This window comes from Mytilus edulis, chromosome 1, assembly GCF_963676685.1.
Source record: "Mytilus edulis chromosome 1, xbMytEdul2.2, whole genome shotgun sequence".
NCBI lineage: Eukaryota > Metazoa > Mollusca > Bivalvia > Mytilida > Mytilidae > Mytilus > Mytilus edulis.
The window spans coordinates 122,607,811-122,635,321 of record NC_092344.1 but is presented as its reverse complement, the minus strand read 5'-3'; the positions used below and the strand labels follow the sequence as shown (position 1 = coordinate 122,635,321).

At 31.7% G+C, this 27,511-nt stretch overlaps 2 protein-coding genes across 11 annotated transcripts in view; one reads left to right on the top strand and one right to left on the bottom strand.

The window, feature by feature from the left end:
* Window positions 1-27,511, bottom strand: part of LOC139505082 (dystrobrevin beta-like) — a 91,752-nt gene that overhangs the window by 48,864 nt on the left and 15,377 nt on the right. For 8 of the 10 annotated variants that reach the window (XM_071294939.1, XM_071294932.1, XM_071294934.1 and 5 more), the window contains exons 2-7: window positions 18,549-18,650; window positions 15,201-15,281; window positions 13,065-13,278; window positions 4,395-4,480; window positions 1,011-1,162; window positions 388-496 (exon numbers count right to left, since the gene is read on the bottom strand). In XM_071294939.1, coding sequence (XP_071151040.1) covers window positions 388-496; window positions 1,011-1,162; window positions 4,395-4,480; window positions 13,065-13,278; window positions 15,201-15,281; window positions 18,549-18,650 — 744 coding nt within the window. Of the gene's footprint in view, window positions 1-387; window positions 497-1,010; window positions 1,163-4,394; window positions 4,481-13,064; window positions 13,279-15,200; window positions 15,282-18,548; window positions 18,651-21,241; window positions 22,353-27,511 lie in introns of those variants that run through there. The other 2 variants (XM_071294928.1, XM_071294919.1) reach the window with 2 other exon arrangements.
* Window positions 5,529-13,067, top strand: LOC139505164 (tripartite motif-containing protein 2-like). Its single transcript, XM_071294944.1, has 2 exons — window positions 5,529-5,643; window positions 11,080-13,067. Exon 2 carries the CDS (start codon window positions 11,083-11,085, stop codon window positions 12,769-12,771), a length of 1,689 nt encoding a protein of 562 aa, XP_071151045.1. The 5' UTR covers window positions 5,529-5,643; window positions 11,080-11,082; the 3' UTR covers window positions 12,772-13,067.

Sequence of the window (27,511 nt, the reverse complement as noted above, 5' to 3'; positions counted from 1 at the left end):
TTACACATCCTACAAGGGGGCCTCCAAATACATTTTAATGTTGTTGGTTTTTTTTGGTTTCTTCTTACTTTTACAAGCCCATAGTCATTATAAATTTAATGTGGACACAATTGCTCTTTCAAAATTTCTATATGGAAGCCTCCATGGGGGAAATCCCCAACAAATAGTGACAGTTGGCAGGTATGATAAAGTATTAATTAAAGTTTAATCCACAAACATTTGAGTTTGTCACTATTGTAAGTTGAAAACTTCCTGTAACTCTTTTTCATTAGAATTTAAAGTGATTCATTTGCAACCATTTTAGGTCACCTAACACAAATTTAAGATTGGTGAATTTTAGAAATTTGTATAAGAAATTCTCTAAAATATATATATAAATAAACTCACCATTTTCAACATGAGCCATTTTATTGAGAATCGGTAACCACATCAGACACTGTGGGCCTGGGTCAGCCATTAATGCATTTAGGAAGTCATTTACATTTATCTGTGTTCTCTGAAAACAAACATGAAAACTTAAGTCTTATCATTCCTATTTTAAAAAAAAGATCGAGACAGGCAGGGGATAGAATATATGGGTTTTGATCATTGTGGAATGGAGCACAGTCATCAAGGTTTCTACAGGATATATGGGTTTTGATCATTGTTGAAGGATATAGTGATCTAGCATACACCAGGGTATTTGGTTTTTGATTTTCATGATCATTGTTAAAAGTGTGTACAGTGCTCAAGCTTTAAGGGTTTTGTTTATTGTTGAATGGTGAACTGAGATCTAGCTTACTTCAGGAGTTTGGATTTGATCATTGTTGAAGGTTGACTGTGATCTAGCTTACTACAGGCTATATGAGTTTTGATCATTGATGAAGGGTGTAAAGTGATCTGTATTTGTTTACATTCTTGTTCTTTAGTTTCTAGTGGATAGTTGTCTCATTGGTTGTCATAAACCATCTTCTTATTATTATATCAACTTTAAAAAGAACCTTCCCAATTCTACAGTGTTAAATATTTACATTGTCAAAACAGCTTCTACAGGCAGTGTCGTTGTATCCGAATGAAGGCCCTTCAAATACTGCTGTGGGTAAGGCAAGCAAATCTTTTAGGTAATCAATAAATCTGCTACGAATCAGGCAACCGCTTGAATCTGATATCTGTGTGAAAACATCTGGAAAAATCGAGTTATATTGTTACTCAGTTTGCAAGGACAGTTAAAGTTCAAATGAGGTGGATGTAAGCATATATAGGTGACTATCTAAGACCTAATTCCCTAAAATACTTGTTTAGGCTGTGTCTTGCCTGGGACTGCTGTTAAAAAATGTAATGTTGATTGTAAAAAGTAAGTCCATTTATTAACATTTCAAAAATCAATCTTTGTTCATCCAATGTTTTTTTTTCAAGATCTTGAAGATAAGCCTATATCCATGAAGGTTTATAATTTATCTTGTCAAAAATATATCCTCCCAGACTGTCTGCCAATGTTAACTGCCAAAGGAGAAGGTTCACGAAGGGTTTAAATTGGCCCTAAATTTTGGATGTTTTTTAAATCAGACCATGAAATTACAAATTTCACATTGAAATACTCTTGACAGTGCTATTACAACAAAAACATAGTTTTTTGTCACTTTCAATTTACATTTATGAAGCTATGATCCCTTAAATAAACATTTTTTGTAATAAAAGGTAAATTTCGGTAAAATTTTCCATAATTTTAATTGTTTTTGGCATAATTAACATTGGCCGCCATCCATGATCCGAAAAGTTTTGATATTGATGAATATTATGTACTTTTATGAAATGAACTGATTTTTTTAGCATTAATACTTTTGATAGAGACCCATTTACAAACCAAATTGTAACCATTTTGATGTTTATGACAAAGTTGATATTTTAGGCCATTTTGTGCCATAAGAGAATCCTTTCCACTAATAAGTAAAAAAATTGCTTCAGAAATTATCTCTTTATTACAAAAAACTTTCTTACAAAATCTCATAAAATTCTTTATAGTTTGAAAAAAATTTGATGTCTAACAAACATAAATCACAAAAAAGAAGATGTGGTATGAGTGCCAATGAGACGACTCTCCATTCAAGTCACAATGTGTAACCAGGTGCTCTGCAGGGTGCACCTTTATACAACTGCAGATGTCGAAACCCTGAACAATTGGGGCAAGTATGCACACAACATTCAAGCTTGATACAGCTCTGAATTTGGATTGTGATCAAACTTTTGACATAATATGAGTTTCTGACACAAAACAAATGTCAAGATCTTACCAATCGATAGCGCAATATTGTGCAATTAGAGATTTTTTCTTCAAACTTTTCAAAAATTTTGAATATGAGAAATTTGAAAAAAAATGAAAACTACTACCACCCCCCTTTTTTGATATTTGTCCAAAACCTGACATTCCTTAATATAGAATTTACAAGAAGTGTAAGGGAGGTTTATCTGAACAAAACCAACATTGTATGTTAAATGTTTTTGAATTACCTCCCTTACACTGCTTTTAAATTGTCTTAATTGTCCATTGACCAGAAAAACCTAGTTTTCCCCCTGTTTTGCCCCTAATTCTATAACATTTTGAGCCAAAACCCCAAAAGTCAATACTAACAATCCCTTCATGGCATGGAAACCTGTGGAATAATTTCAGAGAGATTCATACACTAAAACACAAGTTATTGTTTGAAAACTGCAAAAATGCTAATTTTGAGCCCCCTTTTTGGCCGCTAATTACTTAACTATTGGGGCCATAACCCCCAAAATCAATCCCAACCTAACTTTAGTGGTATTAAACCTTTTATGTAAACATTTATAGAGATCCATTCACTAAAACTAAAGCTATTGTCTCAAAATTAAATGGGACTTCAGACGACTACGATGACGACGACATGATAGTATTATACGACGCAAATTTTTTTTTGTGGTCGTATAAAAAGTAAACAGTTATAGGTCAAAGTACAGCCTTCAATACAAAGCCTTTCAACACTAACCAGCCTGCTATAATAGGACCCAACATGACTAGTGTAACACTGATTGTATATACTTGTTAACTGTTAAAACCATAAAGTCCATTTATAAATAAAATACAGATATAAGAGAAAAAAAATATCATTTGGCTTTGAATATTGTCTTTTGATCATTGAAAAGCTTCTGTTAAATTTATATAATATTTTTAAAAGGTTTGACATGGACATTGATGGCAGAAATACTTGGAAAATATAGAAAAATGAACATAAATTATTTTTAAATTTTGTACTGGATACGGTCTTTTGGCCATAAAAAAGCTGTTGCCCAAGTTTTATAAAATTCCATTATGGTTTAACAAAGTTATTGATGTCTCAAAAGACTTTTACCACAACCAACTCTAATTGTTGATGCCACTTATGTCACAGATGCCAGTCATGGAGATGAAATGAAAAACAATACAAAACAAAACTTTTTATTTAGATAAGACCCTTGGTTTTCCCATTTGAATGGTTTTACACTAGTACTTTTTGTGGCCTTTATAGCTTGCTGTTCGGTGTGAGCCAAGGCTCCGTGTTGAAGGCTGTTCCTTGTGTGTATATGTACAGATTGTTTTTTATTTACATTTATTCAAGATTGTATTATTCCAATATTAATAAGCAAAGGAACAGGTAAAGGAAATATTGAGTTATTTCTCTTTGTTCATAAAAATGTAAAATTGAGAATGGAAATGTAACAGATAGACTGATACACCATAATCTTCTATCTGCACATAGTGGTAATTTTTTAACACACAATTGGTTTTTTTTTTTTAAATTTCCCTACTTTTTCAGAGTTCAAGGTTTACCCATGATCCAGAAAACCTCCTTGGCCAAGTTCGGATGGACCTAGAGTTCTGACTAGAGTTCCATATGAACGGTAATTAAATTTGAAGAGTAAGGTCTCTAGATTACCGGAAGTACAAGGCCCCTACTCTGAATATGTTTACATTCAAATTTGATTGGATTGACGTCATAACATCCGGGATATCGAGTCGATCTCTAGGAACCCTGCCACAACCAGGGTTCCTCGAGTGTTAATGGCGGAAAAGCTTTATCCAATCATAACAGGTGTTATATATGACCATGTCAATTCAATCTACTCTAGATATCCATCCGAACTTGGCCCTTCTGAATTTATTACCCATACCCTTTCAAAGTTAGATAACTTTTGTGTGTTGTCAAATGTATCTGTTGAGAAACTAATATTTCATATTGGTTTATTTCATGCATGTTTGAAGCAACCATTTGAGTACTCTAATTAAAAAAAAGTAAAAAAATTCAAAAAATTTAGACACCCTGCACAGGAAAACTGTGAGGGGCATTCAGAGGTGATATTTAGGGAAATATTTTCTTAATGAGTTTGATGAACAAGTCTTAACTTCATTTTCTTACATCTGAGTTTGTCCACCAGTTTTCCAGCACACATATGAGACAAGGCAACCTTTAGAGAGAACACCTTTATCTTTCCTCTTCCAACACTGAAATACAAAACAAAACATGTTTATATATAAAGACTTTGTTCTCAACCTCTAATGAATTATCCTTGTCCCTCTGCTTTTTCTTTTCATCATTAATCTCTTACCATTACTGTTGTCAGAATTCAATACATTACTCTTTGGTAAGAATTATCTGCGGTTATTTATTTAAAATTGGGATGTTAATGTGTTGAGGGAAGTACATTTTATATGAAGCACAGTTCAAGAGCTTCATTCTAAAATGTATGCACGGTCAATGCTTTCAAACTCTATAAAACTATGGAAAGAAGCATTCATAACTTATTTTACATTTTTTTGCTAGGATCATGAAAACACGATTACTATCAAGTTTTTCCTTTTATTTCCCTGTGCACTTTATTGTGGAAGATCATGTCATCATGGATATTGCAATTCATTTTGAAATGAATGTTGATTTCAGAATGATGCTAGATTCTTGTTAGACGATTATAATAATGTATTACAAGGAAATATACATGCAATGTAATTATTATAAATGCTATATGAATACAGCTTTTTTAATTTATTGGTTTACAGATGAGCAGCCCATATTTTTCTGGTTTGTAGAATACAAATAAAATTGGCATTTCATGCTTTTAATTCCCACCAAACCTAACAAATACATTATCCCTGAAACATAAATAAAAATATATTCTTTTTTATGAAATGATATGCATTAAACATTAACAGAATTTATAACACTTTGTGTTGTGAAAAATTCAAAATTCAAAACTATTCCATATGTTTATGTATCTAAAAATAAGACAAATCAATCATGACCTGAAAATGGTGTTTGCAAATATAATTTTGCAGAGCGAAACCTGTGTTTGAAACCCCATTACAATACATTCTTTACCCTTGTTTGTCATAATTCAGTCATATGTATCATCTCATAAATTTTAGAGTTCATTCATTTCTTACAAAATCAATTTATTATACATGTATATCCTTTTTTAATTATCATGTCATTTAAATGTTCATTGGCGTAATTTAAATGTCTACTATATGATGTATAAATATTTAGATCTTGGTCAGGTTTAAACAGGTCCTTATTAACTTCCTGGTAGACAAACAAACATATCAGAAAAGGGAAGACAAATATTCTCTGATGTAGTAACTGTAAGCTAAATCAAAAGATAAATGTTAAGGTATGTGGTTGAAAAATACTAAAATCTTTTTACTTTTGACTACATACAATACTACCATATAGTGTTATTGTACAAGTATTGTCATTAATTTTTCTTAGTTCAAACCATTGAAATTAAAAGGGAGATATCATTTAAATTACTGACACCACTAACATTCTAACTTGATCTGAGTTTTGTAGTAATAAGCATTATGTATTAGTTTCATAACATTTGGTTGAGGGTAACAATGTTCCAGAACAGACCCGAAAAAAATCAGCCATTTTTCCATTTTTAAAGGGGCATAACTCTAGACAGGTGCAAGTGACACTACCAAAATTCAAACTTGATCTGTTTTTGGGACAGACTGACTTAAGTACATACGTACAGACAGACAAGGGTAAATCTTGAATCCTACAGCGGGGGCATAAAAATTAATGTGCTAATTCACATCAGTTTCATTCTGCACATAAATTTAGATATTCGTAGGTTACAGTACAGATCAATTAAACATTTAACATACTAATCCTGAAGACTAAACGACATAAATTTTAATTACAAGGCCAAGAGCCTGCATGGGGTCTGTTGTTCAACTTGTGATTAAACTAATCATATGATTAATCTTAATCAGTTGTTAAAAGTTAATTGCATGATTAGTAAATACAATGATTAAATTGCGTTGTTCAACTAATTTTAATCATTGTATTTACTAATCATGCGATTAATTTTTAATCATATGATTAAAGTTTGGGTAGTTAGCAAGTGTTTCCCACAATGCATTATAAATCAGGGCCTATATAACTTCCCTTTTTGCATTAAATTATAACATTCTCCTTTTAAACAATTTTTGGGTACCAATAATTATTGAATAAATATCTTATAACATGTTCATATTTTTTATGGAATCATATTCATATTTTAGTTTTGTTTCCAGTTCATAATGAAATGTTCACCTGAACTATTTTTATCATGCAACATGTGGAACCAGAAACAATGTCAGTGATCTGAATTGTCTTTGGTAGCAATACACAGTTAGAAGTTTAGTTTCGCATTATGGCCCCTGTGAATTTTTTAAATATGAAAGTTTTTGTACAATAAAATTGATTTTTAGATAATTGAAGAATAATATAGCCTTCTTAGTGGGTTTATATGAACATTTAGATTGATTTTAACATGTTTTATAGGCCATTTCAATGATTGACAGTCCGTATTTTTCTATCCGTACCGTTCATAGGTCCATAAATTATTGTAGTGTTTATCAACAAAGATTTTGCGCTCGATCTTTTCAATTCAATTTTATGGAAAAACGAGCAGGAAGACATGATTTTTTTGGACCACTTGATAGATATAAACCTATGGATTCAGGAAAGGTATCACTGTAATTCATTGAAATTTTCCTTTAGACCAAATTTTGGAGACTTTTGTGACATGTTCACCCCCCTTTTTTGCTATATTTTGTATCTAAGAAATGCAGATTGTTGCCATGGTTACACCCAAAAGGGATTATATTTCACCCTTATGACCATTAGAAATCAAATCTATTGAAGATTCTCTTTCTACAAGTATATACATGTATAACACACATATAAAGCCTTCTTTGTTAGACAGGGGGAGAAAGAGGGTGTTTAAAAATTATGAGTGTCAATTTTAAGTTTTTTTCCTAACTGTGTATTGCTACCTTTGGTCCTCAATATGAATGCATCCGATTCATGGCCATGATTTGCATGTTTTATCCCGGTTTTTCACATATCCAGAACAAAATGATTCCTTTAAAAACCTGTCAGTTATCTTGTTCATTTAGTACAACCTTCTTTACATGCTAAATGACAAAATCATTGGGAATAAAATCTCCATTGACACGTAGATAAAGAGTGCCTTCTTTCACTTCCGCATTTCATCAAGTATGGCATGCCAAGTTAACATTTAAGATCATTTTTACGGATGGTGTAGATTGCACTATATATAACAGAACTGAGATCAATTGTAGTTCCTACAGCATAATGAGATACAGAGGGACAATAACAAATATTCAATTGTGTAAGTGAAATGCCTACTACTAATGGCATAATGCATAGTCCGTCAAAGTTGTAATTCAGTCAAGGTATCAGAGTTTTGAATATATTTTTTAAATTGAAATAACGACTTGTTCGTTACATTATTTGACAATACCCTGTCAGAAAAAATAAATTCCCAATAAAAATAATAATAAAGATCAAAGAAAGCAATCCACCACTAGGATATATCTTGGGTATCCGATATTTGCGTCTACAGGATAGGGGGCATAATAATAAAATATGGCGACAAGAAGATGTAGTATGATTGCCAACGAGACAACTCCCTTTCGGAGACCAAATGGTGTAGTAGTTAACGAATATAGGTCATCGTATGGCCTCCAACAACGAACAAAACTCATATTGATGAATGAGCTATAAATCTTAAAGGCCTAGATATTACAAATCGCGGTAAAACAATTCACATCAGGAATATAAAGGCTTTATTTATGTACAAAACTATGGATGTAAAACAATGATATATATATATAGCAACAAACGAAAACCACTGAATTACAGGCACATGCAAATAGTTGATTGTCTACCACTAGCAGATGCTTATTTGGTGCCTTTTGTGTGGTCTCTTTTACCATTGGATGAGATTGTACAACAACTAACTAACAAAGATGGCTGCTTACTATGAATAAAATAACTATGGATTATAGATATAGGAAGATGTGGTGCCAATGAGACAAATCTCCATCAAATAACAATTTATAAAAGTAAACCATTATAGGTCAATGTATGGCCTTTATGTTTATGTTTCTATTTTTGACTGCAAAAAGTACAGCTTGTTGTTTGAAATAAATTCTTTTAATTGCTGTCCGTTATATGTATGCATGAAATGTTTGCAAGTAGACGTTCAGCAAATTCATATCTCCTCTAAAATAACAATTTATTCTTTTAAACCTTTCAGAAGTTAAAAACACCTCTCTTATATATTTATTCAACATGTTCAAATTTCAGCAGAAAAATACGAAAAAACAACAAAAAATTAATATCAAACACATGATATCACATAATGTTACTACATCGTTTGTCTCACGCTGATGGATAAAATTGAGAATGGAAATGGGGAAAATGTCAAAGAGACAACAACCGGACCAAAAAACATAAAACAGCCAAAGGCCACTAATGCCTGGTCTTTAACGCAGCGAGAAAATCCAGCACCCGGAGGTGCGATTCAGCTGACCCCTAAATAAAATTGTGTACTTGTCCAGTGAAAATGGACTTCACACTAAACTCCAAAACATATAAATGATCTAAAATTAATCTAGACAAAGTCATGCCCCCCCCCACTCCACTCTGAAGTAACTGTTTTATAACAAAGTAAATATGAGACTTTATTTGAGATATTATTGTGCCCCCACAGATGTAAAATTTTGTTTTGAATTAAAGAACCTTAAAAATTGTATAAAGAAAAAAACATAAATCATAATGTCCTGTCTTTGAGTTTTGATGACAAACTGTTGCAGTAGTATATTGAGACAAATAAGTTCAAAGGGCGTAACTCCTAGAAGATAATTTGAATCATAATTTCATGTCGATATGCACATCTACATAGTATGTCCTTATTATCTACTATTCCACATGCACACCTTCAGTGTATTCATGTACAAATAGTCAGAAAAGTGAATACTTCCTAGGATTCAAACTGTGGGACGAGTTACCTGGAAATGATACACCTCTGATTCAAGCATATACTCCAATAATGACAAAGTCCAACTATCTCCCAAAAGAGCAAATATTAATCAAAATCAAAACCCTGACCACATGCACACCTTCGACATATGCACAAACAGACAGCCAAGTAAAAACTTCCTAGGATCAATGTAGGATTCAAACTGTATGAGGAATTTTGTGGAATAACTTTATACTCATAATGGGACCGAAAGAAGGACAGGCGGAAGGATGAATGGACAGGGGTTAAAACAAATCCCAACCCCCTCCACCAAATACAAAACATACAATACTAACAAAGGCCAGAGGCTCCTGACTTGAGACGGGCGCAAAAATGTGGCGGGGTTAAATAAGTTTTGAGAGATCTCAACCATTCCCCTATACCTCTAGCCAATTTAGAATAAAGAAACACATAACAATTGGCATAGTAAAACTTAAAAGAAGTCTGAGTCTGATGTCAGATAAGGTAACAAATAAAACTTAGCAAATGACAATGATACACCAGGGGCACCCTCTCCGTGTTCAAAATATACATGAAATATTAGTCACTGTACCTTGTCTGTTCTGGGAATTCTAACCCTGAGTTTTTATCCACTATAAGCAAAGAAATCCTCGCTCAATACTCTGATGAACCTCCTATTGCACCCATTAGTAGATAAAGATTTGATTCCATTAAATGCATGTACGTGTCACTAAGAACAGGACCATATAACAAATGGGCAATATAAATTATCAGTGTCATTTGCTCTATGGGATGTTTGCTTGCTCTTTATTGTTAATATTGATCCCCTTTTTATTTGACAATCAAAACCTTTGAAAGGTGATATATGGTTGGAACAACCCTTTTAACTTGGGCACTGTTGGAATCCCCCAAAATGGCTGAATCCGCTTAGATTTGGATCTTCGTCAAACTCATAAATTTTAATACTAAATGGGAAAAAATATATAATGTTTAAAACTCCATGTAAAGATAAAAATCGTAAATTCCAAGTGTTCTGTGGGACGAATTGATCCATTAGATTTTACCTGCGTTAACAGTTAGGTCAAGGGCACTACTGAATATATGCTAATATTTGAACTTCGAAAAATGGGGAAACTAGCAAAGACGTCACAAATCACCTATGGCATGTACATTAATGCTAGGGTAACATGTATTATTTATAAAGCTGTTCATCATAGTTTATTGAATAATTTCACACAATAATGTGGCCCGTCTTTAAGTTTAGTCATTGCACTCAACACTGTCAGTGAGCGGTAAAATACAAACGAGACACTGCCGAAATGTGCAGTTTCTTTCTGTTATCAAATGACCATTGTATGAGTGCGTCCGATCCTTCGTCCAATCTTGTCAACTCAACTCCTAGCAAATATATTGTGTTTCTTTCAAATATTAAGCTCTTTCATGGCTATATTCTTAATAGCTTAATATCTCTTAAACGTCTCATATTTCGAGGATAAGCTCATTTTTGCATTGGTACAGCAGCCATCTTGGATGCTTTAATCATATGATTAAAATTAAATACAACTCAAAGAGGTTGAGTAAGTTTAACGACAGTTTTAGCCTTTTTAACGCAGCTTTAAAATTAACGCAAGTTGAACAACACACTAATCATATGATTAATTTTAATCGAATGATTAAGAAATTTTAACAACGTGTTAGCACTAACTACAAGTTGAACAACAGATCCTCACCATAAGGCTAAATAACTTACATTTTATATATGAGTAGGTTATGGCGTCCAGTAAAGATATCCAATGTGGACCTTGTAATGAAGGAAAAGTAAAGAATAAAGCGGACATCTGGTGTTACAACTGTGAAGAAGGATTATGTTCAACATGTTCTGGTCATCACAAAAGATCTAAATCATCACGTGATCATAAAACTATTGATATCAAAAGTTATAAACCTTCCATCCAAGCTATCAAAACAGAATGTGACAAACATGGTCAACAACTCAACTTGTACTGTCCTAGTCATTTAATACCTTGCTGTGATGAATGTATTTCCACTAATCATTCAAAATGTACAGGAATAAAAAGTTTGGCAGGTGTTGTGGAGAAAACTAAGATACAAAAATCCAAAGAATCTGTGGAGAAAGATATCAACTCCATCTTACATCTCTTGGATAAAATTGTAAACAATAAATCAACAAACATCAAAACTGGAGAACAACAATGTGAAGGCATTAAAGAATCAATTGTTAAAATAAGGAATCAAATAAATAAATATTTAGACTGTCTGGAGGAAAAGTTATGCAAAGAAACTGACAACATCAGGGATCAAGAGATATCAACAGCTAGAGACTTCATTTCTGAAGTTAAAGGGAAGAAAACAAAATTGAAGGAAATGAAAGAACATTTGCAAACAGTCACAACAAAAACTTCTAAACTACAATCATTTCTAGGTGTACATCAAATTGAACAACAAGTACATCAATGTAAGCAATATGTAGAAGATCTGGAAAACGATGAGAGGACTAAAGAATTTGAAATCAAAATGAAGCAAAATGATGAAATAGAAAACATACTAAAGAAGTTAGGATCACTAGAATCCATGGGAGAGGTGTTGGTTGTTAAAACAGAAACAGACTTGAAAAGAGAAACAAGTGTGAGGAAGGAAGCACAAGTAGAATCAAGAGAAAAATCCAACATAAACAACATGACCATGAATATAGAGACAAAGATAGAGATCAACATGGAGAAGGTGATAAGTGACATGATTTGTCTGATGGATGGAAGAGTTATATTAGTGGAAGATGGTGGTAAAGTTAACCTACTTACTTCTGATGGCAAACTACAGAAACAGTTACCTATACCTGGTGAAGCCTTGGGTGTTACAGAGATCCATCAGAACACTATAGCCATAACTTATCCTGAGGAGAAGGCCATTAAGATCTTTAATATGGAGAATGAAACAGTTACCAAAGTTATCACATTAGACAAAGCATGCAAAGGATTATCATTCTACAATAATTCTCTGGCTGTAGGTTTGATTGATGATGATGAAATCCGTATTGTAGACTTGGAAGGAAATACACTGAAGTCAATACAGGTTGAGTGTGAATCATACATGTATCACCTTGTTTACTGTAATGACAGAGTAATCTATGGTGACTATTATGGTGGAGCAGTATACTGTTATGATGAATCAGGTAAACAGATCTGGAGATATACACAGGATTTAATGGGACCACATGGACTTTGTACAGATAGTTATGGTAACATTATTGTAGCAGACTACAACTCTGAAAGAATAATAGTAATATCAAAAGATGGACAGGATAGTAAAGTACTGATTAGTAACTTAGAGGATGGACTAAAGGATCTTCGGTGTATTTGTTTTAAACATAATGAGTCATCAGGTTTTATTTGTGATGACAGTGGCACATACTTGGCAAAATTCAATTTATCTTATCAATAGAATATGAACAACATATACATGATACTTTTCATGTACATTTGTAGTGCACAGTTAGTCTCCAGTTCATTAAACTGTGGCTTAGGCAGAGTAATATTTATCTAATAATGAATTCTACTAGATACAACTCAAATAAATCATAATTCTAAACAGTATATATCTAAGAAAATCAGGTCATTCCATACACCAAATATAATTAATCAATTGCTTACAGTATAAGCTCTGTGATCCCTCCCACTGTATATCTGACTGCCAACATACATAGAAATTAGAATAAATTTTTCTATAAGTTATACCTGTCAAAAGCTCCCACCAGCCAGTTTAATAACATCTGTACACATTGATTGGAGTCGACCTGTTGTGATAACGGCAATCGTTTGTTTAGGTGGACATATATACTGTTTAACACAGACTCGACTCGTGAGGAATTAAGTTCTGATTCTGGTTCTAAAGTGTTAAGTCCATTCTCTCTAAAAGCTTCTATAATGTTCCATATATCTACTACTGATACTGAAATAACAAAAAAAATACTAATAATCCATATATGATTTTTCATTTTCTAAAATATGAATATGACTTCAAAAATGCACAAGTTCCATATTCATATCATTTTTCAGTAAATTTATATAATGAATCATTCAAATGAAAACGAGGTCTAGGTCATATCACAATGACTGACTAACAAAGTGGAGAAATATTGTAGTTTACAAGCAATACAAAGAGAATCATTACTTTCCGCTAGGGTTAACAAAAGGTTGTAAAGATGATGTCCATGATAACACCTGGTCAGTCAGATAACATCAGATCAGAATTGTGTTCTGTATTTTGTAAATGATTTTTTAGATTATCTCTTTTTTATTGAATTGTGAATGTATTTTTTGTTTTGTATTGCATTTTGTTTTTTTGTGTTGCATTCTTTAGGGTTTTTTTTAATTTTTGTTTGTATGGATTTATATGTTATATGTGTACTTCATTGGTCAGAATAAAGGCCCTACAATGACCACCTCTTTAATTTGGACTTGTGTATAGTTGTCCTAAAATGCTAATGGAACACTGGTATGCATTACTTGTGATGAAATTGAAGATGTATACCATTACCCCCTTGGTTGTCATTTACGGCTTTAACAAGTAAGAAATAATTTATTAAAATTCTAAAAACATACACAAATGGTCTTATTAATTGTACAATGCTTTTTCAAGTGGCAATCCTAATTTTCTGTCCTTCAATCAAGTTATCTACCTTCTAGGACTTACTTAGTCCTACTGTATCAAATGTTAATTTGTTCTCATATATATCTATGAAATATTTATCAATCAATCCAGTACAAAAACAACTAATTTTGTCTGCATTCTATAGTTAGTGTGTTTAGTATTGTGTATTCTGCATTCATTTTGTGTTTTGTTTTTAACTACACATTAATTTTATGTAGTTGTATGGAAGTGTGTTTTCATTTTGTGTTTTGTTTTGAATCCTTCATTCATTTTGTGTTTTGTATTGAATTGTGAATTTATATCAATACAGTATGAAATTGATATGCAGGAATAATATGCTATTCCAAATTATTTGTTATATATATGTCAAACATGGAGTAAAAAGCCTGTGAGAACATAATTTCTATACGAAATAATTCTTTCATATCATGCTCAATGCTTATTCAACAAATGGAAGTTTTTAACGACAATGACTGGCACTCTATGCTCATTCTAACTTGAGTAGGCTTTATATTTGTCTATATTTTACACCAAGTGTTTTGTCAAATATAATGCCTATACATGTTAAAATGAGCAAAGAGCATGACAACAAACAAATATTTTTGATTCTTATAGGACTAATTCAGTGGTTTTATAGGTTGAACATATTACATATTAGAATTAGTCATAGTAAAAAGCTTTGAACAAGCTTTCTGCAACTCCAAATACTCTATGTATGTGCATTGTCTCTATTGTTTTTATAATAGTTTTCTTCTTCCAAAATATTGAGTTCAACTGTTTGCAACCAAATTTTACAAGTTATTTTGTGTTGTTACAGATTCTGCTCATCATTTGAACTCTGGTGGACAGTTAGTTATCCCATTTGCATTTAGCACATCTCCTTTTTTTTATATTTCATTTATTTGTGCTAAATTATGTATATTAATTTTATTATGTTACTGTGTTTGATTTATTTTCATGGGTACAAATTTTCGTGGTTTAAGGAAATCTTGAATTTTGGTGAATATTTGTTTTCCTGGCTTGGTTATTTAAAACCTGTTTTCCACCCAACAGCAAATTTGTGGTATACATATCAAAATTTAAATTCGTGGTTCACCTGTACCAACGAAAACCACAAAAATTGGTATCCCACAAATAATAATGAATCCAGTAGTTTTTATTGGATAGTTTTGGATTTGTGTATTGAATTGTGACTGTGCACAGTGTTTATAAAAACTTACGACTAGTCTTCTTCTGTATAAATCTGAGTTTACAGGCCGTTCTGTAAGTGGCAAACCGTATAACATCAAAATTCTGTGTCCCTGAAAATAAATATCAAAATAAATAATCTGAGTTCACAAGATGTTCTTAAAGAGGCAAAACAAAATTTGAATGTTAAAATAGGCCTATGTAAGTGTGTAGGAATTAGATGTTTAATGTTTAATGTTAATATTTTGTTTTCAAACACATTTTAACTGTATAGTCATTAATTTTTTTATTTTTTATTTGTCATAGTTAATTAAGTAATCATATGATGTATCTGATTTCATAGAGGTTATATAGACTTAAAGTACATGTTAGTATTTACCATGTTTAGATATATAGTTTTACATAAAGAGATTGGTGCATGTTTGGTGGCAATTTAGGACAAAAGAACAATAGTTGGTGGCAATTGATATATAATGGCCCTATGTTTTAGCATTGAGGAGCTGATAGGAGATGATAAGCTTGAAGATTAGAGAGATATTTAAGGATTGTACACAATGGCAAGAAGTAGGAAAACATCTACATGTACTTGTGTATTTTTGTTATTCCATTGCTGTAACTGGAGGTTCATGATGACCATGCGATGGTCATACAAGTGAGAAGTTTAGCTAGCTATAAAACCAGGTTTAGTCCATCATTTTCTGTATAAGGAAATGCTTGTACCAAGTCAGGATTATGACAGTTTTTCCAATTCTTTTGATGTGTTTGTGCTTTTGATTTCATCATCTGATAAAGTACTTTTTTCAAATTTCATTGGAGTTCGGTATCTATTTTTTTTCTTTCTTTTTACTTATACTGTACATATAATATAACTTGCTGTAACTAAAAGTCCAAAATTCTAGATCATGTTGAATACATAGATTGTCTTAACAAATGGTTACTGAGATATATTGTGATTTTTAACATCTTAAGGTGGTACCCAACACCTTGACTTAAATTAATTTTGCTTGTTTAATTTTCATAAAATTTTGACAAAATATTAACTTTGACCCTTTGAAAAAAATATAAAAATTTCAAAACAAATGAACCAATCACTTTCTCAGAAAAAATTGGTTAGATATATAGCAGTTTGACAAACACTAATTTTGATCATTGATAAGCTTAATGTTTCTTAACAATAGAATGTGATTTAAAACGTTCAGGTGATTTTACAGAGTTGACTCCCTGTAGTGTTAGGTACCACCTTAACTTGTTGTGAACTATTGTATTACATGCTTGTATATAAATGCTTGAATTAAAACTCTTGACTTTTTTATAATTTTGTTAGTAAATTGGTAACATTTATAAAAGCATCACTACATCCATCGTACAACAATCCTCCTGGCCTGCTATCCTTGAACCCCACTGAACTTGATATAACTCTGTGAGGGGTTTGTAGGTAGTATGTTACTTGGCCATATTTCTACCCCTATCCAACAAAATATTATTTTCCAGTGACCCAAATTTCTTGCCCTTCATCCCTGTCTCCCACCTTACAAAGCCACCCTGTTCTTTTGATTGTAAATAGTCACTCTCATCCTTACTCATGACATATTTGCCACTTGACATTAAGCTGGTTATAGTTGATCACAAAACTAACATCCAAATACATTATGAGAGTACACAGACTTTCTTCTTCTTTCAATCTAAGTGTCAAACCTTAGCAAATTTAGATTTTAGTTTCACCATTGACAGGAATTCAAATAAATATGACACAGATAATGAATCTACTTAATTAAAAAAAAAAAAAAAAAATTTAAATTAGTTTTAAGTGTTCCACTCCCCCACTTTAATCTTTACCATTCAAATTTAAAACCTTTCTTCCTTCATGCTTTACAATTGAAGCATTAAGATTTCAGCTAAATTAAACATAAAATCTCCAAAGAATCAATTCTATTTCAATTTTCAATTCTACCACCAAGATTAACCGTCATGATTATTTGTTAATTACCATTTCTTTGTGTGACTGGCTAATAAATAATGTACAAGTTAACCCTTATAAATGTTATTTTCTGTATTTAATGGAAGTTCAATAGTATTCTTAGCTGGAGGTACTGTATAAAGGTTGATTCCAGTATGGAGGAGATATCTATCAATAACTAAGATGACTTTGATAACCTTATAGACTAATTAACTTCAATATATCCAGGTAATCATCAACATGCAATAGTCTCTTTGGAGAGTCTAAACAGAAATATTCTTGTATATATCAGGTAATCATAGAGTACCTTAAATCTTTTGAAATGTTACTTGTCCCCTGTCTTTGATGAGCCAATGAATCAAGGGTACACTATATAGATAAAGGCAGATGTGGTGTGAGTGCCAATGAGACAACTCTCCATCCAAATAACAATTTAAAAAAGTAAACCATTATAGGTTAAAGTACGGCCTTCAACACGGAGCCTTGGCTCACACCGAACAACAAGCTATAAAGGGCCCCAAAATTACTAGTATAAAACCATTCAAACGGGAAAACCAACAGTCTAATCTATATAAACAAAACGAGAAAAGAGAAACACGTATATATTACATAAACAAACGACAACTACTGTACATCAGATTCCTGACTTAGGACAGGTGCAAACATTTGCAGCGGGATTAAACGTTTTAATGGATCCAAACCTTCTCCCTTTTTCCGAAACAATAGCATAACATCACAACATAGAAAAACATACGATAACATACTATGTTTGGTAATAACAAGATTGCTACCTGGGTCGACCCCATACCAAAATGTTCCACAAAATGTATGAATGAGGCATTCAAATGTGTGTCACAATGTGTCATTGTGGCACAAGTTTCATAATTCCAATAGAAATGACCAAATCATCAATATCGTCAACTAGACAACGACACATGACCGCAAACAAAACTACTAAGCATGATAGAATTCTGTTAACAAACTCGAGCTGTCAAATGGCTTTCACAATTTCCTCATTGGTGCAATTTGGGTACGTCTGTGTTACAAGGTTTGGTTACAAAGTCACTTCCATATTTAAAATATTTTAAAGAAATACCAAATTAAAAAAAGAATATTGCTATGAAACACCCCAGATATATGTTTATGACTCCAAAACATTGCCAGGTAATTTCCCTACAACTGCCAAATTCAAATGAATACTATTTTTCTTCACTTTTATACATGAAACAAAATGTGAGGTACATGTTCTATGTATAAGTTGTTGTTTTTCTAGGCATTTAATATCTAGCTATGCAGTATGTGTTTTGCTCATTGTTGAAGGCTGTATTTTGACTTAGTATTACTAGCATCTACTTCCTTAAGTCTCTGGTGGATAGTTGTCTCACTGGCAGTCATACTACACCTCCTCATTGTCCTGACTTACTCATTTCTGTTAGTATCTGTTTGTTGTGGTGCTGAACTTTTGAAGTAGGACTCATATCCTCTAAAATCTTAATTTCATCTTCGGGACTTCCCACTACATAACCTGGAATAGAAAATTATTACATTTTACATGTATATAGAAAAGGTATAAACCTTCTGCATTTGTATTGAACTGTCCTCAGTCAGAAACCTGTTGCTCAGTGGTTGTCGTTTGTTGACAATATAATGGAACTTTATGCCACTGTCATACAAGTGAGAGGTTTAGTTAGACATGTTAGATATAAATCGAAGTTTAATCCACCATTTTCTACATAAGAAAAAGCCTGGAACAAGTAAGCAATATGAGCTGTTGTCAATTCGTTTGATGTGTTTGAGTTTTTGATTTTGCCATTTGTTAAGGGACTTTCTATTTTGAATTTTAGAGTTCAGTATTTTTGTGATTTTACTTTTTTTGCAAGTGTTTCTCATTTTTTGTTTTTCATAAAGATCAGACTGTTGGTTTCATGTTTAAATTGATTTTTTCAATAGTCATTTTGGGCCTTTTATTAGCTTGCTGTTCGTGTGAGCCAAGGCTCAGCGTTGAAGGCCTTACTTTGACCCATAGTTTTTTTCTACTTTTTACACATTCAAATTGCGACTTCGATGGATAATTATCTCAATGGCTTTCATATCACTTAGACAAATATTAGTAATATTAGACAAGAAAAAAAGAACTCATGTATCTATTAACTCGTGTAAATATTTTTCATACAGTTGACTGACTTTATTTCTTTGGATTGAGGATGATATAACTTTATGGAGTAACTTAACTTCATGGTTTTATTTTAACAAACTCTAAAACCTTAAATCTATATACAATCAACAAACACTGTCAAGTCAGGTCAGGCGCCTATAGTTGTTAGATTTGTTTGATACCAAAAATATATATACCAAAAATATATACCAAAAATAAATACCAAAAAAATTGTTTCAAACAACTTTATATTTTTTTGTATAAAACAGGTATACTTTTAGTGCACAAGACCTGAAAATCTTATGAATTGCTATGATATAATGTTACAATGAAAATAAGTTTTGAAGATAGGCTATGCATTTAAAAATTGGTATTTTAAGAGTACAATGACTTCTATAGAACTATCCAAATATAGATAGCCATCATCAAATATTTTTTTATAGCATCTTGCAAAATTCACTTCAAGGAAAATTCGGTTTCACTTCAATACCAAACAATTTCAAGGCTAAGGCAAAATATTTGTGACAGTTTATAGCTGACAATAAGATAGCATACTACATAAACAAGATAAATCAATAAACACTTCCTATCAAAATCAATTATAATCAAATCAATCATAAACTACTATGAAAGTATATATATGGAATAGTGTTACATATGTTTGTGTTGATAAAAAAAATCTCGACTTCTATAGAACTATCCAAATATACAAGCTATCATCAAATATATTTTTATGACTTCTTGCAAAATTGACTGAAGAAAATTTAGTTCAACTACAATGCTTAACAATCTCAAGGCTAAGTCAGCTTAATTGTACAAAAGCAGAAAGGACTCTGCATGTTGATCCAATTTTAAAACCAGCTTATTACAGTGAATGTATCATCCCTCATTCAATCTCAAAATTCCTTTTTTTTCTATTATCATGATTATTATTTTTTTGGTGGAGGATGCTGTTTTTGGAAAAAGGAGCTTTGTGCTAATTAGATTGTGAAATTATTTTAAACACTGATTATCAATCATCAGTTTAAGAAATGGATTAAATGGCCAAAATAAAACTGTTCATGATTAAAGTTGTGGAAAACAAAATGTGCATCCAAATGAAAACTTCAAAATTCCATAAACAACCCAAAAATAGATGTTACAACTTCCAATAGAAAAACAAGGTTTAAAACTGGTTAATTAACTGTTCATCAATGTCTTATTTATTTGTTATTACAACAATAAGATGTGGTATGATCATGATGATTGCCAATTGAAGACAACTGACTCAACCAGAGACAAACAGAAGTAGAAGTTGAAACTGTTTCAACCACAGGTCACATATATTTGCTAGTATTAAAGCTATAAATGGCCAAAAAATAAAGATGGTAAAACATTTAAATGAGAAAACCAACAGTCTAATTTCTGTTTTTGAGGAATTTAAGCATTTTAAAGACATTTGCCATATGATGGTGACCAATTTATATTTGTTGGAGGAAGCTATAGTACTCCATAAATTTATATGTATAAAAAAGAAGATGTGGTATGATTGCCACTGAGACAACTATCGACAAAAGACCAAAATGACACAAACATTAACAACTATAGGTCACCGTAAGGCCTTCAACAATGAGCAAAGCCCATACCGCATAGTCAGCTATAATAGGCCCTGATAAGACAATGTAAAACAATTCAAACGAGAAAACTAATCCCAATCAAAATGATCAAAAAATAGGAGGGATTCCAACCACCAGAACCCACCTCTGGATCCGCCACTGCCATGTGCAATTGGCCACGGGTGTAAATGATATTATCATAGTTACAGATTAACATGATCTGAAAAACAGCAATAATTGCAATAAATGTCTTTGACAGTGTTTCTAGAATGTATGTACATGTATGCTAAATTCTGTCGACATTATGAAACATATTTATCCTTGTCTTATGAGAATTACATCATATCTGCAGTCTGAGTGACTCACCTTTATGTAGCAGTTCTTTATTGATATTCTGAATGACACATGCAAATCTCTGTTGATTATAGGCTAAGCATTCCATGTTTCAACAAGTTATTCCATAAACAATTTAAATGCTTAATCTATTTTTCCTCTTTTATGTTATTCTTGTTCTACTGAATATTACACAGAGCAATCATTTTAACACAATAAAATTGTCATTAAATTCCTAAAATAGTTCTATCAATTGCACATGGCATGATGTCTTCAAGAATCTAAAATCACTGATGAATAAAAGTGGTCATAGATCTGGGCAATGTATGACATCTCTAACATCTTTGACATAAGGACACACCAGTTTTACAGGAATCTTAATTCACTTATGACTAAAAATGGCCATCCAACTGTACACTGTGTGACACCTTAGGTATCCTTGATATAGAGATTGTACCAGTTCTAATGGAATCTTAAAATGTTAAATCACTTATGACTAAAAGTTGCCATATAACATGTATAACAGTACACACTTTGTGACACCTTAGATACATGTATATCCTTGATATGGAGAGACACTAGTTCATTATCATCCATCTCTACGATTGACCATTATATATATTTACTGATATCAAGGGATTAACTTATACCATTACACAAAACACGTCAATTCCATGGTCATTTCAATATCACTACTATATTGACAGTTTTTTAATCATTTTTGTCTTTCTTCATCTGCCAGTGCTTATTATTGGATTAGAAGTAATACATCAGACCAAGGATAATGAAGCCTGGTTTTGGTGTAAGCCAGGTAAATTCCAATCTAAATAGGTCTGATTTTTTTCATTGAATACTTTATGATGTTGATTGCATTCAATGTTATCCAGTCAATACATTGATTTTAGAAGTGGTGTGAATTATTACCTGATTATATTCCATTCTAACAAAATCAATGACAATTTACCAAAAACAAACAAAATAATCATTTTCTCTTGTCTCAAACACTGAAGTCAATACCTACACCAACTACTGAGAGATGTGGTATAAATCGTCAACATTGAAGTACTAATTATCACATTATATAGCCTTGAATGCAGTTCACTCTATCAGAATCTATATCCCATCCTATACCTTCCAATTCTGTCTTTCAAATAAAATTAATGTCGTAATCAAGGGAATTGTTTCGGAAGCTTGCTTCTATAAAAGTCTGTAAACATAGAAAATTTAACGGAAAACTAATTTTCTAAAATTGTTCAAACTAATTGCAATGATCAATTTGTATTTATGACAGGCAGCTTGGTAATGTATGTTGAGGTACAGGGGAAACTATTGATTTTGTTGACCAGACAGAGTGGTAATGGATGTTTTATGTGACACTTTAAATACAGGTCACTTAATCTTACATCAATTGATCTTTTAATAGAAAACAACAATGTCATTTATTCTGAAAAGTTATAAAAGGTATGAAGGAATTGCATTAATAAAAAAAAATAAGAAAAGGGAAAGGTATCTTTTTGTATGAAAATTGGTCACATTAATTTAATGTATAATATAGTTTCATACTCACAAAGATATGAACAGAATACCTCACAGGTTTCTTGCAATCTTCCTTATGCCAAGAATATGTTCAGTGACAAACATCACAAGCAAAATCAAGGCAATCACATGTAGAATATATTCAGTGACAAATATCACAAGCAAATTCAAGGCAATCATATGATAATAATGTTAAGGGACAAATAACACAAGCAAATTCAAGAAAATCACACGAAGATGTTAAGTGACAAATATCACAAGCAAATTCAAGACAATCACATGTAGAAGATGTTCAGTGACAAATATCACAAGCAAATTCATGACAATCACATGTAGAAAATGTTTAGTGACAAATATCACAAGCATATTCAAGAAAATCACATGTAGATGTTCAGTGACAAATATCACAAGCAAATTCAAGACTATCACATGTAAAAGTTCAGTGACAAATATCACAAGCAAATTGCCAGCAATCACATATAGAAGATGTTCAGTGACAAATATCACAAGTAGATTCAATTTAATTACATGTAGAAGATATTCAGTGACAAATAACACAAGCAAGTTCAAGGCAATCAAATATAGAAGTTGTTCAGTGACATATGTCACAAGCAAATTCAAGACAATCACATGTAGAAGTTCAGTGACAAATATCACAGGCAAATTCAAAGCAATCACATGTAGAAGATGTTCACAGTGACAGATATCACAAGCAAATTTAAGACAATCACATGTGAGGCTCAATGACAAATATCACAAGCAAATTCAAGATAATTACATGCAGAATATGTTCAGTGACAAATATCACAAGCAAATTCAAAGCAATCACATGTAGAAGAAGTTCAGTGACAGATATTATAAGCAAATAAACTCAAGACAATTGCATGAGGCTAAATGACATATATTAAAAGCAAATTCAAGGCAATCACATGTAGGTGATGTTCAGTATCAAATATCACAAGCAAATTCAAGACAATCACATGTAGAAGTCCAGTGACAAATATCACAAGCAAGTTCAAGGCAATCACATACAGAAGATGTTCAGTTACAAATATCACAAGCAAATTCAAGACTATCACATGTAGAAGATGTTCAGTGACAAATATCACAAACAAATTCAAGATTATCACATGTGAAAGTTCAGTGACAAATATCACAAGCAAATTGCAGGCAATCACATATAGAAGATGTTCAGTGACAAATATCACAAGTAGATTCAAGATAATTACATGTAGAATATATTCAGTGAAAAATATCACAAGCAAGTTCAAGATAATCACATGTAGAATATATTCAGTGACAAATATCACAAGCAAATTCAAGACGATCACATGTAGGTGATGTTCAGTATCAAATATCACAAGCAAATTCAAGATTTATAATCATATGTTTAATATATTCAGTGACAAATATCACAAGCAAATTTAAGACAATCACATGTAGAAGTTCAGTGACAAATATCACAAGCAAATTCAAGACTATCACATGTAGAAGTTCAGTGAAAAATATCACAGGAAAATTCAAAGATAATCACATGTGGATACTCAATATTAAAGGGGCACTAGCTACGAGATATATAAAAAATCTAAAGTTTGATTTTTTTCTGTTCAATCAATAATGAAAGTGAAATAGTGAAATAACAATTCGCTTTTTGCAGCCAAAAAGGTTCAATTTTATCAAATTACGCTAAGAAACATTGATAATTAGTTATTCACTTGCAAGTGAATGAGTCGACCTCTTTAAATCCGTATTCATGTGAACTTAAATTTAACCCCTAGCTAGAAATTGACAATGCATGCATTGTACGTGTACTGGTTATTTAAAGAAAAAGAATGTCAATAATGAAAGTGAAACTACGGTAAATCATTTGATTCACATGTAGAAAATTCGATGCACATAAAATCATTCTTATACGGTTAGAAACAATGAGAAACATCTATTTTTAATCTATAAAATAAAATTGCGCCCTATGCGACACATGGCGCTAACGGGAGTTGTAAGTTGTAAGTTGTAAAATCAAATCAAACAGACCTATAAAAATCCAATTGCACGTGCTGCTTTAATCTATTCATATCTTTATTTATGTTTACATCGCTTATATGGTCATCTGAGGTCAAATAGATAGTTAATTAGATGGCGTCTGGACTAAAGTACACACGAAACGAATCTATGTATTATCTACCCCATGCTCTGTAAACTGTTTATTTTAGACTTTTGATAGTTTGGATAAATGTTTTACATTGTTATAAATCAAATTTAAGAATTTGAGTCAAATCGGTGACCATGAATTTGACAGCTAGTGCCCCTTATATCACAAGCAAATTCAAGACTATCACATGTAAAAGTTCAGTGACAAATATCACAAGCAAATTGCCAGCAATCACATATAGAAGATGTTCAGTGACAAATATCACAAGTAGATTCAAGATAATTACATGTAGAATATATTCAGTGACAAATATCACAAGCAAGTTCAAGATAATCACATGTAGAATATATTCAGTGACAAATATCACAAGCAAATCCAAGGCAATCAAATATAGAAGTTGTTCAGTGACAAATGTCACAAGCAAATTCAAGACAATCACATGTAGAAGTTCAGTGACAAATATCACAAGAAAATTCAAGGTGATCACATTTAGAATATATTCAGTGACAAATATCACAAGTAAATTCAAGACAATCACATGTAGAATATGTTCAGTGACAAATATCACAAGCAAATGCAAGACAATCTCATGTAGAATATATTCAGTGACAAATATCACAAGCAAGTTCAAGATAATCACATGTTGAATATATTCAGTGACAAATATCACAAGCAAATCCAAGGCAATCAAATATAGAAGTTGTTCAGTGACAAATGTCACAAGCAAATTCAAGACAATCACATGTAGAAGTTCAGTGACAAATATCACAAGAAAATTCAAGGGGATCACATTTAGAATATATTCAGTGACAAGTATCACAAGTAAATTCAAGACAATCACATGTAGAATATGTTCAGTGACATATATCACAAGCAAATGCAAGACAATCACATGTAGAAGTTCAGTGACAAATATCACAAGCAAATTCAAGGCAATCACATGTAGAAGATGTGAAGTGACAAATATCACAAGTAAATTCAAGATAATTACATGTAGAATATGTTCAGTGACAAATATCACAAGCAAATTCAAAGCAATCATATGTAGAAGATGTTCAGTGACAGATATCACAAGCAAATTCAAGGCAATCACATGTAGAAGATGTTAAGTGATAAATATCACAGGTAAATTCAAGATAATTACATGTAGAATATGTTCAGTGACAAATATCACAAGTAAATTCAAGACAATCACATGTAGAATATGTTCAGTGACAAATATCACAAGCAAATGCAAGACAATCACATGTAGAAGTTCAGTGACAAATATCACAAGCAAATTCAAGGCAATCACATGTAGAAGATGTTAAGTGACAAATATCACAAGTAAATTCAAGATAATTACATGTAGAATATGTTCAGTGACAAATATCACAAGCAAATTCAAAGCAATCATATGTAGAAGATGTTCAGTGACAGATATCACAAGCAAATTCAAGGCAATCACATGTAGAAGATGTTAAGTGATAAATATCACAGGTAAATTCAAGATAATTACATGTAGAATATGTTCAGTGACAAATATCACAAGCAAATTCAAAGCAATCATATGTAGAAGATGTTCAGTGACAGATATCACAAGCAAATTCAGGGCAATCACATGTAGAAGATGTTAAGTGATAAATATCACAGGTAAATTCAAGATAATTACATGTAGAATATGTTCAGTGACAAATATCACAAGTAAATTCAAGACAATCACATGTAGAATATGTTCAGTGACAAATATCACAAGCAAATGCAAGACAATCACATGTAGAAGTTCAGTGACAAATATCACAAGCAAATTCAAGGCAATCACATGTAGAAGATGTTAAGTGACAAATATCACAAGTAAATTCAAGATAATTACATGTAGAATATGTTCAGTGACAAATATCACAAGCAAATTCAAAGCAATCATATGTAGAAGATGTTCAGTGACAGATATCACAAGCAAATTCAAGGCAATCACATGTAGAAGATGTTAAGTGATAAATATCACAGGTAAATTCAAGATAATTACATGTAGAATATGTTCAGTGACAAATATCACAAGCAAATTCAAAGCAATCATATGTAGAAGATGTTCAGTGACAGATATCACAAGCAAATTCAAGACTATCACATGTGAGGCTCAATGACAAATATCACAAGCAAATTCAAGGCAATCACATGTAGAAGATGTTCAGTATCAAATATCACAAGCAAATTCAAGATAATCACATGTAGAATATATTCAGTAACAAATATCACAAGCAAATTCAAGACAATCACATGTAGAAGTTCAGTGACAAATATCACAAGCAAATTCAAGACAATCACATGTAGAAGTTCAGTGAAAAATATCACAGGAAAATTCAAAAGATACTCAATATTAATAAAATCTAAATTAATTAATTAAAAGCAATGCAACTAAACAATCATATCAATATAATATATATCCTTTTATCTTAATGATACAAGTAAACTAACAATCAAAAGTTCCCAGTGAGTAAATACATTGTGGAAAATCTACACAATGAAGTCAAACAGATAACTATAATCAGTGCAATTCATTTCTGTAATGATACTAACAAAATGATCTACAGCAAACAACACCTCAGAAAACAATCAACCACAAAGTACAGATAATAACG